Raw genomic sequence first — 17,500 nt, 5'->3', positions numbered from 1 at the left:
AGATAGCAACACACGTTCCTCTGTACTGCTCATCATTATGATCTAATTTCTTATTTTAAAACTCGACCTCATCTTTCTCTTCCTCTCCCTAGGGTGGAAGGCACGGCGGCGCTGTCCACGTTATACACGGCACTAGTGGTGTCCTGTGCCTTTGTGCCGACCTGGATGATTAAGAAGTTCAAGGCGAAGTGGACACTGTGCTTCTCTATGCTCTGCTACTCCACGTACATCGCAGCGCAGTTCTACCCGCGGGTGTGGACGCTGGTGCCCACCTCTATCATCTTGGGGTTAGGAGCGGCGCCCATGTGGTCGGCCAAGTGTACTTACCTGACGCAGGTCCGCCATCACCAAAGTTCTTGCCTTAGGTTATTTACTACTGTATGATCTCGATAAGTTTACATGCCTGACCTGCAAAATAAGCTCACACTGCAAGATGTTTTTATCTGTATCGTGAAGGATGGTAATATGGCTTGTTATGAACTATATGGACCTCCGTGGACGTGTATCGATTAGCGTTGCTGACAATCACGCATTCATAGGCTGCTCGAGGTCGAGCCAGCAAAGGTTCGAATCCTAATCGCAACAACCGGTTCACAGTCAACCGAGCTGTTCATCCTCCCTCAGGGGCTGGTCGATAAAATAGGTACCTGGCTTAGACTGGCTTAGAAAATAATCGAAATTCCCAGCTAATACAGGTACAGTAAACATATTGGTTTAGATGGCTATGAAAATAGTGAAATAGTACCTAGATATGTGTAATAAAGATAAGTTTTTATTTCTTCCAAAATTGAATCATCTGCAGTTCGTCTAAAGACTTAAAAACAAGATAATCTAAAATGATTTGATTTGTAAGAACATTAATCAAAAGAAAAAAATAGATAAGATATATATTCAATCTTTTGATTTCATCATAAGATTTATGGTAATGGTGTTAGTCGAAATTTTTTCGTTATGCTCTCGACTCTGATGATGTAACGTGTTTGCCTCGGAACGTTACCCAATAGATAGGATGCTCTTCATCACACTGGCATTCTCATAAAAGGAAAATGTAATGAGCATTCACAAGATTACTCAAAAAGTATCCTTTACTGACGTAGTTCTGTTCATAGTCTTATCTCTAAGACCGTGTCTGTACACACACAAGTACGACCTTGATGAAATATATGTATTTTGGCGCAGGTGGGCAGCAAGTACGCGGACATCGTAGGAGAGAGCACTGAGGTGGTCATTGTACGCTTCTTTGGCATCTTCTTCCTCTTCTTCCAGTCAACGCAAGTATGGGGCAACCTCATCTCCTCCTCAGGTGAGGCACGAAGCAGTAGCTGTATTTCAGAGATCTTCTTAATGATGCAATTAGCAGTATAGCCAATTACCAGTTGAAAAAGGACATATGCAACAATGAAAGGGACCAAAGTAAAAGTGACTCTGACCTGTTTTCTTCATAATTGGACTTGGAATAATTTCCTGTAGGAAAAGATACACAGCAACATCATATTTTTCTTTTCGGTTCATTAATGTTTCATTAATGTTAACTGACTTAGAAGAGAGAGATAAGTAATTACATCCAAGTATCAAACCCTACATTGGCTGTGTTACTATCACATTCACCTTTGTTGATGCATTGATTGTAGTTTGAGCCAGATTTCCTTTTTCATTACGGTCAAAATTAGATATTTTGTGATATGGACTCAGGGTTATTTGTTCTGAGTTCAGACTATAAACTTCTAAGAATATCTCCTTCAATAGAGAAAGATTTTGAGGGCAAGTCATCAAATTTTTCGTCCTTGCATATTCTCCCGCATGTCAATGGTCATCTAAATTTTTTTGTCCTTGCATATTCTCCAGCAAATCAATGGTCATCTATTATTTTTATCTTTGCCTCCTTTCCCGCGCCAGTCCTGTCTCAAGGAGTGGTGACGGACGAGGACCCGGACGAGGAGGCTCTGATGTCCTGCGGCGTCAACTTCTGCCCTCACACCCACGCTACCAGCGACACCAACATCACCAACCTGGCCAAGCCGCCCATGTCCAAGATCTACACCATGGCCTCTATCTACCTGGTGTGTGCCATCCTCTCCTCCGTCATCATCGCCTTTCTCGTCGACCCTCTCACCAGGTACCTACAATACCACATAGAAAGGCACGGAGAAAATGGTACAGATCTCACGAAATATAAGTCACTTGACATACAACGAAGAGACGTAGCTAGGACGCCATTTGGTAAACAAGTGACTGTCCAAGACAGACAACGAGCGGATCATAAACTTATGTGAATAGGAAGGGGAAGTGTTTACAAATCTTATCAACAATAACGCTATCCAATTTGTATAGGCCTTCACTACCACAAGCTTACAATTTATTGTGTATTCAATAATAAAAGATTCAATGATATTTCTTGTGGTACTGAGATGGCATTACTCCAGTCAATACAATGGTCATAGTTTTTAACGTGATAGCATATAGTATAAGGACAGGAAAAGAATACTTCCCATGTATTTTGTATGTATTTCCCATGTACTTCCTGAGTACTGGGAAGAAAGAAATCTTCCCCACTTATTCCCTGTGTGTCGTAGAAGGCGACTAAAAGGAATGGGGGCCTCTGGCTTGGAAATCCTCCCCTGCAGTTTTTATCTCAAAGGTTTAGTTATCTGTTCTTGACGTTACTTTGGAAACGCAGGAAATGGCGAATATGTATAAAAGCGTATACACACACACACACACACACACACACACACACACACACACACACACACACACACACGCATCCGTATCCAAAACCCTTGCATTTATCTCCCTTATCATTCATCGAAAACAAATGTAAAACTATGGTGACTTACTCATCCCTGCCATAGACCGACCTTAGATCCTTGATAAAAACTTTTGATTGATTGTAGCAGCTTACTTCCCACATCATGTACTCTAAAAACCTTCCACAAAATATCTCTATTAACTCTATCATATGCTTTCTCCAGATCCATGAATGCCATATACAAACCACTGTTTCTCTATATATTTCTCACTCATATTCTTTAAGTAAATCCACATATCTTTATCACTTCTGAAACCACACTGCTCCTTCCGAGTTTGATGCCCTTTATATGTCTTTACGCTCTCAATCAATACCCTCCCAAACGGTTTCCAAAGAATACTCGATAAACTTATGTCTCTGTAGTTTGAACAATCAGCTTTATCCCCTTTGCCTTTTTATTTGGTACTATACATGCATTCCACCAATCCTAAGGTACTTTACCTTGATTCACATATACTTTGAATAGCCATACCAACCAAGTCATCCCTTTCTAATGAATCAAACTGCAGTACCATCCAATCCCGCCGCCTTGCCAGATTTCATATTCCGCAGGGTTTTCATCAACTGTTCTCTCACCAAACTACTCTCATTGACTCTCACTTCGCATACCACCCGACCTAAACATCTACTTCTCCCATTCCATCACCAAATACATTTAACAATCCTTCATGATACTCTCTCCATCATCTCACTCCATCGTCACCTGTTATCATTTCCTCTTTTACTCTCTTCACCGTTGTCCCCATTTGTTCTCTTGCTTTTTGCACAGTATTCATCTCCTTCCAAAACATCTTTTTATTCTCCATAAAATTCAATGATACTCTCTCACCTCAACTCTTATTTGTTCAAGGCCTGCACCATCCTCTTGAACTCCTGCCAATTTATCTTATACATCTCCCCAAGCACTTGCACTCCTTCCTTGTAAGCACCACCCAAACGCCGCTCTTTTCTCTTTCATTAGCAACTTTACTTCTTCATTCCACCACTCACTACCCTTTTTAATCTGCCCACCTCCCACCTTCCGCGTGCTACATGTATCTCTTACATATGCCATAACTGCCTTTCAAAATAACTCCCATTCCTCACCCAATCTCCTCACTTCATTTCCTTCCACTTTTTGCCCTTATACACTCAATCACTTCTAGTGTTTTTCACACATGTCTCCTTTCCAAGCTCACTTCCTCTTACCACTCTCATCTTCCCAACATTTTCTCCTCTTTTTCGAAAACCTTTGCATATCTTCGCCCTCGCCTCCAAAAGATAGTGATCAGACATCCTAGCAGGTGTTCCTCTCAGCATACTTACATTCAAAAGGTTCTCTTTTATACGTCTATCAACTAATGCGTAATCTGATAATGCCCTTTGACCATCTCTCCTACTCACATATGTATTCTTTTGTGTATGTATCTTTTTTAAACATGGTATTCTCAATCGCTAGCCTTTTTTCAACACACTGCTCCACAAACTCTTAACCATTATCATTCATAACACTGACCAGGTGCATAAACACCGATGATAAAGCATGTCTCGCCATGCTTCAGGAGTAGTTCTATCCCTTCCTTAGCTCTTGTTCTTTCACCACCCCCTGATTCTATTCCAAAGACAATTCCAAACCATTCTTACCCAATACCCTTGAGCTTAGTTTCACTCAGAGCCAGAACGTCAAGGTTTCTTTCCTCAAACATACTACCTATCTCTCCTTTCTTCTCATCTTGGTTAGATCCAGACACATTCAAGCATCCCAATCTAAGCCTTCGAGAGAGATGAACACTCCCCGCTTGACCCCTTCTGTTTCTTCTTTTAGAAATTGAAATGCAAGAAATGGAGGGTTTCCATCCCTCAGCTCCTGCCCTCTTTAGTCTCGTTCTACGACACACAAGGAATATGGAAGTAGATTTCTTTTTCCCCTCAACAGAAAACACACACACACACACACACACACACACACACACACACACACACACATATATATATATATATATATATATATATATATATATATATATATATATATATATATATATATATATATATATATATATATATATCTTTTCTTTCTTTTTCTTTCAAACTATTCGCCATTTCCCGCATTAGCGAGGTAGCGTTAAGAACAGAGGACTGGGCCTTTGAGGGAATACCCTCACCTGGCCCAATTCTCTGTTCCTTCTTTTGGAAAAATAAAAAAAAAAAAAACGAGAGGGGAGGATTTCCAGCCCCCCGCTCCCTCCCCTTTTAGTCGCCTTCTACGACACGCAGGGAATACGTGGGAAGTATTCTTTCTCCCCTATCCCAGGGATATATATATATATATATATATATATATATTTTTTTTTTCTTTGTCGCTGTCTCCCGCGTTTGCGAGGTAGCGCAAGGAAACAGACGAAAGAAATGGCCCAACCCACCCCATACACATGTATATACATACGTCCACACACGCAAATATACATACCTACACAGCTTTCCATGGTTTACCCCAGACGCTTCACATGCCCTGATTCAATCCACTGACAGCACGTCAACCACGGTATACCACATCGATCCAATTCACTCTATTCCTTGCCCTCCTTTCACCCTCCTGCATGTTCAGGCCCCGATCACACAAAATCTTTTTCACTCCATCTTTCCATCTCCAATTTGGTCTCCCACTTCTCCTCGTTCCCTCCACCTCCGACGCATACATCCTCTTGGTCAATCTTTCCTCACTCATTCTCTCCATGTGCCCAAACCATTTCAAAACACCCTCTTCTGCTCTCTCACCACGCTCTTTTTATTTCCACACATCTCTCTTACCCTTACGTTACTTACTCGATCAAACCACCTCACACCACACATTGTCCTCAAACATCTCATTTCCAGCACATCCATTCTCCTGCGCACAACTCTATCCATAGCCCACGCCTCGTAACCATACAACATTGTTGGAACCACTATTCCTTCAAACATACCCATTTTTGCTTTCCGAGATAATGTTCTCGACTTCCACACATTCTTCAAGGCTCCCAGGACTTTCGCCTTCTCCCCCACCCTATGATCCACTTCCGCTTCCATGGTTACATCCGCTGCCAGATCCACTCCCAGATATCTAAAACACTTTACTTCCTCCAGTTTTTCTCCATTCAAACTTACCTCCCAATTGACTTGACCCTCAACCCTACTGTACCTAATAACCTTGCTCTTATTCACATTTACTCTTAACTTTATATATATATATATATATATATATATATATATATATATATATATATATATATATATATATATATATATATATATATATATATATATATATATATATATATATATATATACATACATATACATATATATATATATATATATATATTTTTTTTTTTCCAAAGAAGGAGCAGAGGGGTCAGGTGAGGATATTCCAAAAAAGGCCCAGTCCTCTGTTCTTAATGCTACCTCGCTAACGCGGGAAATGGCGAATAGTTTAAAAGAAAAGAAAAAAAAAAGAATATATATATATATATATATATATATATATATATATATATATATATATATATATATATATATATATATATATATATATATATATATATATATGATATAAAAGTAGAATATAACAAAACCCAACCAGAGATGAAGTAGAAGGATCTTTCAGATTCGGTGAGGAGGAACGCGTTGGCTCTTCCTCGGGCAAGAGCGGCTGGGAGCTGCTGGTGGCCACATTCAACCACATGCGCCACCCATACCAGCTGCTCATCATCCCACTCACTATGTGGTCAGGCGTGGAACAAGCCTTCCTCGGTGCCGACTACACCGCCGTGAGTACCTACCGAACTCATATACTGGTTAAGCTCCGGTCTAAATTAGTTCTCTGTATTGTGAAGTACTCTCTTGACTCGTGTAGACTGCAACTAGCTCTAAGGAAAAATTCTGTGTCTAGACATCGAGTATAAAGGTAATGTATTTGGAATGTAATGTCTTCTTGCTAATCCTTCTATGCATGCATACATACTAAATAAGTTCAAACATGGTATTGCATCATTCACATAAACTATCACTAGTTTACGACAAAGCAGAATCTTGAAGCTCTCTGCAATACCCATTATTCTCTGGTAGACGAAAGACTTTATGATCAGGTAACAGGAATTAGCAAGGAAAACGGTACATCATGATAGGGGATTTCAACATGCTATTATCTAAGTGTGAGACTATCTTACAGCCATCTTACCAGTAGATCGAGGCGTATACTTGACTTAAATCTGCTTGATAGTCCCCTATTACAATTAGCTAAGAAACATACTTAAGTTCGATATTATCAATTTTCTTGTAAACAAATGAAGATCTTAATAATTATGAAGTTTGATAGAAGTTTAATGAAAGTGATCACAGGCAAATTACTTTGAGTTAACTATCAACACTGTATTGCTTGTCCGCATGACAGTTGCGAAAAAAGTTGATGAAAATAACAATAGTTTAGATCTAAAAATTCTAAAGATCTTCGCAATTATCTTGACAACAAATTTGGGATAATATCGTCTTTGAAAGCAGTGGAAGGACCTTGTATTTGTTTGTATGTATGTATCAACGCGTAGTAAGTTGCATTTTTCAAGTGCGGAGCCAAAATGACACAAAGAAGTATTTGTTATTTAAGAAAGTAGCACATAAGAATTTCAAAGCGACCAATAACCAACATGACAGTAAATTATGGAATTCTGATTAACAAGACTAAGAGGCCTGTACATCAAAGTATGGTCAGTATGAAGATTATATGCTGAAGATAACAAAATGTATCCCAGAAACTTACGCGGATTTGGTAGATGCAAGAGAGACAATATCCAGTCAATTGGTCCATTAGTAACTGAAAATGGTGACTTGGTTCAAGACAACGAAGACATAGCAAAGATTTTTATGATTTTTTCGCTTTTGAATTTACAAATAAAGATAAAGCCCCTCTCCTGAATGCACTTCCATTGCTAAAACTGGGAAACCTTTTGCACCACGTTAATATAATAGTTGAAGATATACTATCAGAAGTAAATGGAATGAAAGTGATCGAAACAGCAGACCAAGATACGTATTATCAGAGGACAATGCAAGAGACTAAAAATGAGATAGTTAAACACTTGACTGCTATTTTCATAGTCCCATTGCTATGGAGGCATGCTAATGTAACATCCAAATTAAAATATCGGAAATTATCGAGCGTTTACCTTAACGTCTGTAGTTGGTAAACTTATGGAAAACCTCATTTGGGAAAAGATCATAAACCATCTAGAGGACCACGACTTAGAAATGATTCTCAGCGTGGATTTCGAGAAAACCGTTCGTGTCTGACGAATTTGCACGGTTTATTTCATGATATAATCAAGATGTATAATGAATGTAAAACAGGTGATGTCATTTATCTAGATTATCACAAAAGACATCGGAAAATGTCCCACATCAAAAGTTATTAACCAAAGTAACATCGCGTGGTTGGGGTTTTACTTCGATGGTCAGGTAACAGGTTAACTGCCCATAAACACAGAATTGGGATTAATGGTCGAGTCTCAGAAAAGTTAAACGAAAACAAGTGCTGTGCCACAAGGGTCATTCATGGGATTGCTTCTCCTTCTCTGGTATATTAATGATACTGATAATGCGCAGCATTCTATGATGCAGAAACTCCTAGACGTTCCTGAGGTAAGTTGGGAAATAAATCTACAACTGAAATTAAGCAAATGCGCCTTAAAACGCACATAGACAAACAGATGGACTGGGATCACAGATGGCAAATGAATGTTGTTACTGATAAATGCAAAATGAAAAGAAAGTTACGGTATAAATTCTCTAGAGCTACACAAGGTAAATGAGGAAAAAGATTTGAGTGTAATAAAATCTTACGATCTAAAGCCAAGTAAACAGGTTACAGAACCAGTTAAAAGGGAGAAACAAAATACGTAGATTTATAGGAAGATCAATCGAATTTAAGTTCAGGGATGTTGTCGTTACCCTTTATAGGTCACTGGTGTATCATCAGTTAGATATAGACATAGACAAAGATACACAGAACACTCAGACCAAAGGTCCAAGCGAGGTGGTCTGGCCTGAACATCACTTTCAAAATGCAATCCCCTTCAAAGCAGTAGAAGAAAAGGATAGCAAATTAACACGCCGGACGGAAAACCGGCAGAAAAAGATACCTTGTAGGACTGACATTACTATAGGAAAATTTTATAGAAGAGTCACGAGGTAGAATGAACATGACTATTTCATGCATTCCAAAACCAACCACATGAATCCCTTCCCTTTTTCTTGCAAAGACAATAGTAAGGATAAACTTGACCTCCAGCCTCTCGACTCACCATGCCTATATTATTCCTGATGATGTACAATGATACAATAATTCTTACTTACTCTTTCAAAGCAGGTGACATGGGTTAATCAATGTTAGTATGTTACCACAACATGGCCAGAGAAAAAGCAATAGTGGTTCAAACTGTGGGATGATATATCACTGCGTTATGATGACTGATTTAATAGATTATTCAATACTGGAGAGTGACAAGTGATGATCGAGCCTGATTTCGATGAAGTTAAGGATGTTGCTCTGAACAACATTGTCTTGGAGCTTACGCATCAGTAATGACGTCTGTACAGAAACATTTTGTACAGTGCAGATTAACTCGGTGACCTTAGTCCATTACCTCTCGTTGGTAACGCTGGCGCTACTGTAAAGACATTTTCAATAACGACGTCGTTCAATCCTTTAAGTATACAAAAACATTCTATCAATTTGCGCCGAAGGCGTCTCTTACTCAGGGAGAACAAGTTTAATTCTCGCAGTTTCGACTCATATTGTTTGTTACGCAAGGAAGGAAGGTATTGTGTTCTACGAAAGTGCGCGTTTATACGCAAAATATTCATGTATATATATTCAATTATTATACGTAATCGCCATCTCCCGCGTTAGCGAGGTAGCGCAAGGAAACTGACGAGGAATGGCCCAACCCACCCATAATCACAGCAATATACATAACGCCCACACACGCACATATACATACATATACATTTCAACGTATACACACACATGTATATACACAGACATATACATATTAACACGTACATATTCATACTTGCTGCCTTCATTCATTCTCGTCGCCACCCCGCCACATATAGAATAGCATCCCCCTCCTCCAGCGAGGTAGCGCCAGGAACAGACAAAAAAGGCCACATTTGTTCACATTCAGTCTCTACATGTCATGTGTAATGCACCGAAACCACAGCTCCCTTTCCACATCCAGGCCCCACAAAATTTCCATGGTATACCCCAAATGCTTCACATGCCCTGGTTCAATCCACTGACAGCACGTCGACCCAGGTATACCACATCGTTCCAATTCACACTATTCCTTGCACGCCTTTCACCCTCTTCTATGTTCAGGCCTCGATCTCTCAAAATCTTTTTCATTTCATCCTTTTACCTCCAGTTTGGTCTCCCGCTTCTCCCATACCCATTTTTGCTCTCCGAAATAACGTTCTCGCCTTCCACACATTCTTTAACGCTCCCAGAGCCTTCACCCCCTACCCCACCCAGTGACTCACTTTCGCTTCCATGGATCCTTTCACTACCAAGTCCATTCCCAGATATCTAAATCACTTCACTTCCCCTAATTTTTCTCGATTTGAGCTTACCTCCCAATATAATTTCCCAGGAATACTCAACAAACTTATACCTCTGTATTTTGAACACTCAACTTTATCCCCCTTGGCTTTGTACAATGGCACTATGCATGCATTCCGCCAATCCTCAGGCATACATTAGATATCCTTACCAACCAGTCAACAACACAGTCACCCCCTTTTTTTTAATAAATTCACATGCAATGCCATCCAAACCCGCTGCCTTGCCAGCTTTCATCTGCAAAGCTTTTACTACCTCTTCTCTGTTTTAACAAATCATTCTCTCTAACCCTGTCACTTCGCACACCACCTCGACCAAAATACCCTATACCTGCCACTCTATCATCTAACGCATTCAACAAACCTACAAAATACTCTATCTACTTCTAACATCACCTCTACTTGTTATCACGTCCCTATTAGCCCCCTTCACCGATGTTCCCATTTATTCTCTTGTCTTACGCACTTTACTTACCTCCTTCCAAAACATCTCTTTATCCTACCTAAGATTTAATGATACTCTCTCACCCCAACTCTCATTTACCCTCTTTTTCACCTCTTGCACCTTTCTCTTGACCTCCTGCCTCTTTCTTTTATACATCTCTCAGTCATTTGTACTATTTCCCTGCAAAACTCGTCCAAATGCCTCTCTCTTCTCTTTCATAATATTCTTTCTTCTTCATCCTACCACTCACTCCCCTTTCTAATCTGCCCACCTCCCACACTATTCATGCCACAAGCATCTTTTGCGCAAGCCATCACTCATTCCCTAAATACATCCCATTCTTCCCCTACTCCCCTTACGTCCTTTGCTCTCACCTTTTTCCATTCTGTACTCAGTCTCTCCTGGTACTTCCTCACACAAGCCTATTCCCAAGCGCACTTACTCTCACCACTATCTTCACACCAACATTCTCTCTTCTTTTCTGTAAACCTCTAGAAATCTTCACCTTCGCCTCCACAAAATAATGATGAGACATCACTCTAGTTGCACCTCTAAGCACATTAACATCCAAAAGTCTCTCTTTCGCGTGCCTGTCAATTAACACATAATCTAATAACGCCCTCTGGCCATCTCTCCTACTTACATACATATACTTATGTATATCTCTCTTTTTAAACCAGGTATTCCCAATCAGCACACAAATCTAGAAGCTCTTAACCATTTCCATTTACAACACTGAACACCCCATGTACACCAAATATTCCCTCAACTGCCACATTACTCACCTTTGCATTCAAATCACCCATCACTATAACCCGGTCTCGTGCATCAAAATTACAAGCACAATCACTCAGCTGCTCCCAAAACACTTGCCTCTCATGATCTTTCTTCTCATACCCAGGTGCATATGCACCATCCACTTTCAGTTTTACCCATATCAGTCTAGAGTTTACTTTCTTACACTCTGTCACATACTCCCACCAAGCCTGTTTCAGTAGTGCTACTCCTTCCCTTGCTCTTGTCCTCTCACCAACTCCTGATTTTACTCCCAAAACATTCCCAAACCACTCTTCTCCTTTACCTTTGAGCTTCCTTTCACTCAGAGGTATAACATCAAGGTTTATTTCCTCAAACATACTACCTATCTCTCCTTTTTTCTCATCTTGCTTACATCCACAAACGTTTAGACACCCTTCGCCTCCACAAGATAATGATCAGACATCCCTTTAGTTGCCCTTCTCAGCACAATATCATCCAAAAGTCTCTCTTTCAAGCGCCTATCAATTAACAAGTAATCCAATAACGCTCTCTGGCCATCTCTCCTACTTACATACGTATACTTATGTATATCTCTCTTTTTAAACCAGGTATTCCTAATCACTAGTCCTTTTTCAAGACACAAATCTACAAGATCTTCACCATTTCCATTTACAGCACTGAACACCCCATGGACACCAATTATACCCTTAACTGCCACATTACTCACCTTTGCATTCAAATCACCCATCACTATAACCCGGTCTCGTGCATCAAAGCTGCTAACACACTTAAGTACTTAGCTGCTCCCAAAACACTTGCACCTCATGTAAGTGAGCTTGGAAAGGAGACTTGTGTGAGGAAGTACCAGGAGTGTGGGAGTGAGGGAGGAATGGGATGCATTTTGTGAAGTAGTGATGGCTTGCGCAAAAGATACCTGTGGCATGAGGAAGGTGGGAGGTGGGCAGATTTGAAAGGGTAGTGAGTGGTGGGATGAAGAAGTAAGATTGTTAGTGAAAGAGAAGAGAGAGGTATTTGGACGATTTTTGCAGGGAAATAGCGCAAATGATTGGGAGATGTATAAAAAAAAAGAAGCAAGAGGTCAAGAGAAAGGTGCAAGTGGTGAAAAAGCGGGCAAATGAGAGTTGGGATGAGAGAGTATCATTAAGATTTCGGGAGAATAAAAAGATGTTTTGGAAGGAGGTAAATAAAGTGCGTAAGATAAGAGAACAAATGGGATCATCGTTGAAGGGGGCAAATGGGGAGGTAATAACAAATAGTGGTGAAGTGAAAGGGAGATGGACCGAATATTATGAAGGTTTGTAGAATGTACTTGATGATAGAGTGGCAGATACAGGTTGTTTTGGTCGAGGTGGTGTGCGAATGTGAGGGGTCACAGAAAATGATTTGGTAAACAAATCATTGAAAGCTTTGCGGAATATGAAAGCCTGTAAGGCAGCAGGTTTGGATGGTATTGCTGTGGAATTTATTAAAAAAGGGGGTGACTGTATTGTTGACCGGTTGGTAAGGTTATTCAATGTATGCGTGGTTCATGCCGAAGTGCCTGAGAATTGACGGAATGCATTCATATGCCATTGTACAAAGGCAAAGGGGATAAAGGTGAGTGTTCAAATTACAGAGGTATAAGTTTATTAAAATTCCTGGGAAATTTTATGGGAGGGTATTGATTGAGCAGGTCAAGGCATGTACAAAGCATCACACTGGAGAGGAGCAGTGTGGTTTCACAAGTGGTATAGGATGTGTGGATCAGGTGTTTGCTTTAAAGAAAATGTGAGAATTATCATATTCTTTATTATACTTTGTCGCTGTCTCCCGCGTTTGCGAGGTAGCGCAAGGAAACAGACGAAAGAAATGGCCCAACCCCCCCGCCCCCATACACATGTATATACATACGTCCACACACGCAAATATACATACCTACACAGCTTTCCATGGTTTACCCCAGACGCTTCACATGCCTTGCTTCAATCCACTGACAGCACGTCAAACCCGGTATACCACATCGCTCCAATTCACTCTATTCCTTGCCCTCCTTTCACCCTCCTGCATGTTCAGGCCCCGATCACACAAAATCTTTTTCACTCCATCTTTCCACCTCCAATTTGGTCTCCCTCTTCTCCTAGTTCCCTCCACCTCCGACACATATATCCTCTTGGTCAATCTTTCCTCACTCATCCTCTCCATGTGCCCAAACCACTTCAAAACACCCTCTTCTGCTCTCTCAACCACGCTCTTTTTATTTCCACACATCTCTCTTACCCTTACGTTACTCACTCGATCAAACCACCTCACACCACACATTGTCCTCAAACATCTCATTTCCAGCACATCCATCCTCCTGCGCACAACTCTATCCATAGCCCACGCCTCGCAACCATACAACATTGTTGGAACCACTATTCCTTCAAACATACCCATTTTTTCTTTCCGAGATAATGTTCTCGACTTCCACACATTCTTCAAGGCCCCCAGGATTTTCGCCCCCTCCCCCACCCTATGATCCACTTCCGCTTCCATGGTTCCATCCGCTGCCAGATCCACTCCCAGATATCTAAAACACTTCACTTCCTCCAGTTTTTCTCCATTCAAACTCACCTCCCAATTGACTTGACCCTCAACCCTACTGTACCTAATAACCTTGCTCTTATTCACATTTACTCTTAACTTTCTTCTTCCACACACTTTTCCAAACTCAGTCACCAGCTTCTGCAGTTTCTCACATGAATCAGCCACCAGCGCTGTATCATGAGCGAACAACAACTGACTCACTTCCCAAGCTCTCTCATCCCCAACAGACTTCATACTTGCCCCTCTTTCCAAAACTCTTGCATTTACCTCCCTAACAACCCCATCCATAAACAAATTAAACAACCATGTGAGAAATATTTAGAAAAACAGATGGATTTGCATGTAGCATTTATGGATCTGGAGGAGGCATATGATAGAGTTGACAGAAATGTTCTGTGGAAGGCATTGAGAGATTATGGTGTGGGAGGCAAGTTGTTAGAAGCAGTGAAAAGTTTTTATCGAGGATGTGTGGCATGTGTACGAGTAGGAAGAGAGAAAAGTGATTGGTTCTCAGTGAATGTCAGTGGATTGAATCAGGGCATGTGAAGCGTCTGGGGTAAACCATGGAAAGTTGTGTGGGGCCTGGATGCGGAAATGGAGCTGTGGTTTCGGGCATTATTGCGTGACAGCTGGAGACTGAGTGTGAACGAATGGGGCCTTTGTTGTCTTTTCCTAGTGCTACCTCGCACATATGAGGGGGGAGGGGGATGGTATTCCATGTGTGGCGAGGTGGCGATGGGAATGAATAGGGGCAGGCAGTGTGAATTGTGTGCATGGGTATATATGTATGTGTCTGTGTGTGTATATATATGTGTTCATTGAGATGTATAGGTATGTATATTTGCGTGTGTGGGCGTGTGAGTATGTACATTGTGTATGGGGCTGGGTTGGGCCATTTCTTTCGTCTGTTTCCTTGCGCTACCTCGCAAACGCGGGAGACAGCGACAAAGCAAAATAAATATATATATATATATATATATATATATATATATATATATATATATATATATATATATATATATATATATATATATATATATATATATATATATATATATAGTATTCATGAATCTGGAGAAGGGGAATGATACGGTTGATAGAGATGCTTTGTGAAAGGTTTTATGAATATATAGTGTTGGCGCTATGTTGCTAGAAGCAATGAAAAGTTTTTACCAAGGATGTAAGGCATGCGTACGAGTAGGAATAGAGTAGAGTGATTGGATGCCAATGAATGTCGGTTTGAGGCAGGGGTGTGTGTTGAATTTGTTATTGATGGGGTGCTTAAGGATGTAAATGCAAGAGTTTTGGAGATAGGGACGAATATGCAGTCTGTTGGGATTAGAGGGCTTGGGAAGTGAGTCAGTTGTTGTTCGCCGATGATACAGCTCTGGTGGCCGATTTATGTGAGAAACTGCTGAAGTTGGTGACTTAATTTAGAAAAGTGTGTGAAAGGAGAAAGTTAAGAGTAAATATGAATAAGAGGAAGGTTACTAGGTTCCACAATGATGATGGACAAGTTAATTGTGATGTTAGTTTGGATGGAGAAAAATTGGAGGAAGTGAAGTGTTTTAGATATCTGGGAGTGGACTTGGTAGCGGATAGAACCATGGAAGCAGAAGTATCACAGGGTACGGGAGGAGACGAAGGTTCTGATAGCGATGTAGAATGCGTGCGATAGAACGTTATCTCAGAGAGCAAAATTGGGTGTTTGAAGGAATAGTAGTTCGAACACTGTTCTATGGTTGCAAGGCATGTTTGTGCGGAGGAGGGTGGATGTGTTGGAAATGAAATGTTTGAGGACAATATGTTGTGTGAGGTGGTTTGATCGAGTATGTTATTAAAAGGTATGAGATATGTGTGGAAATATAAAGAATGTGGTTGAGAAAGCAGAATTGGGTGCGTTGAAATGGTGTGGGCGTATGGAGAGAATGAGTGGGGAAAAATTGACAAAGGATATATATTTCAGAGGTGAAGGGAACAAGAAGCGGGAGACCAAATCGGAGGTGGAAGGATGGAGTGAAAAAGATTTTGAGCGATTGGGTCCTGAATATATAGGAGGGTGAGAGGTGCACATGGAATAGAGTGAATTAGAACAATGTGGTGTACCGGGGTGGACGTACTGTCAATGGACTGAACCAGGGAGTGTGAAGCGTCTTGGTTAAACCATGAAAACGTTCGTGGGGTCTGGATGTGATTTCGATGCGTTACACACGACAACTAGAGACTGTGTGTGAACAAATGTGGCCTTGTTTGTCTGTTTTTCTTGGCGCTACATCGCTGAATCAGGGGGGTAGCAATTCTATTTCCAGGCTTAACCTACAGGGATAGCTGATTTGCCATATGAACTTATTCACAATTCAGTGAAATGTCGTTCGTGACCTGATGTTCTCGCAAAGGTCAGATGTGTACACAGGCAGGTTTCCTGTATGTTGTTGTCATATGTGTCCCAATCACTTAATTACGCACCAAAACACACAATAGCTCTGTTGGAGGCTGTAAATTCATAAGATTCTTTTGTTTGTTTTCAACTAAGATGATGATAATTGAGGAAACGTCTCAGATTCATTTCAAACAGTGTCTGATTCCCTTCTATATCTTGCTGTTCTTGCCACACAAGTCTGTTTTTGGCCTTCATGCCATAGCTTAAAAGACTGGCTTCCTATGTAACGTTTGCATATCTGTAAACAGAAGGGAAATCGATGAGAGTCTTAGATATATACATCTGCAGCGAATGAGGAAACACGACAGCAACAGTGATGATGATACTGAGACTATGAATATTATGAAAGGGAAATTTTGTCTGATGGCGTCTGTCGTGGATCAGATTTAGAATTCCTAATTTATAATAGTTATATCTGACAAAACTGATCTTCTTTTACGACTAATCTCACGCAAGGTTGCCTTGAACTGGCTCTGTATGTCAGGACAAGACTGTGTGTAAGATGATGCAGATTGTTAACCTCAATGAACTGGGGCACAAGTGAACATATGTCCCGCAGCAATATAAACTCCATGTAATGGGGTGGTGACGGCGTCCCTCTTGCAGGCGTACGTGTCGTGTGGGCTGGGCGTCCACATGGTGGGTTACGTCATGATCTGCTACGGTGTGTGCGACGCAATCTGCTCCGTCAGCTTCAGTCCACTGGTCAAGCTGGTGGGCCGTGTGCCCATCTTCACTATGGGTGCCATCATCAACCTGTTCCATTGGATCAGCTACCAGAACCTGTTCTACTGGATCAGCTACCAGAACCTGTTCCATTGGATCATCT

At 40.8% G+C, this 17,500-nt stretch overlaps 1 protein-coding gene across 1 annotated transcript in view; it reads left to right on the top strand.

Annotated features, from left to right (window-relative positions):
- LOC139755180 (UNC93-like protein) overlaps positions 1–17,500 on the top strand; it is a 60,457-nt gene that overhangs the window by 42,600 nt on the left and 357 nt on the right. The window contains exons 4-8 of the mRNA XM_071673351.1: positions 93–336; positions 1,180–1,303; positions 1,897–2,116; positions 6,435–6,597; positions 17,278–17,483. Coding sequence (XP_071529452.1) covers positions 93–336; positions 1,180–1,303; positions 1,897–2,116; positions 6,435–6,597; positions 17,278–17,483 — 957 coding nt within the window. The remainder of the gene's footprint in view (positions 1–92; positions 337–1,179; positions 1,304–1,896; positions 2,117–6,434; positions 6,598–17,277; positions 17,484–17,500) is intronic.

The sequence above is a fragment of the Panulirus ornatus genome, chromosome 18 (assembly GCF_036320965.1).
Source record: "Panulirus ornatus isolate Po-2019 chromosome 18, ASM3632096v1, whole genome shotgun sequence".
Taxonomy (NCBI): Eukaryota; Metazoa; Arthropoda; class Malacostraca; order Decapoda; family Palinuridae; genus Panulirus; species Panulirus ornatus.
This window is presented reverse-complemented; position numbering and strand designations above follow the sequence as displayed.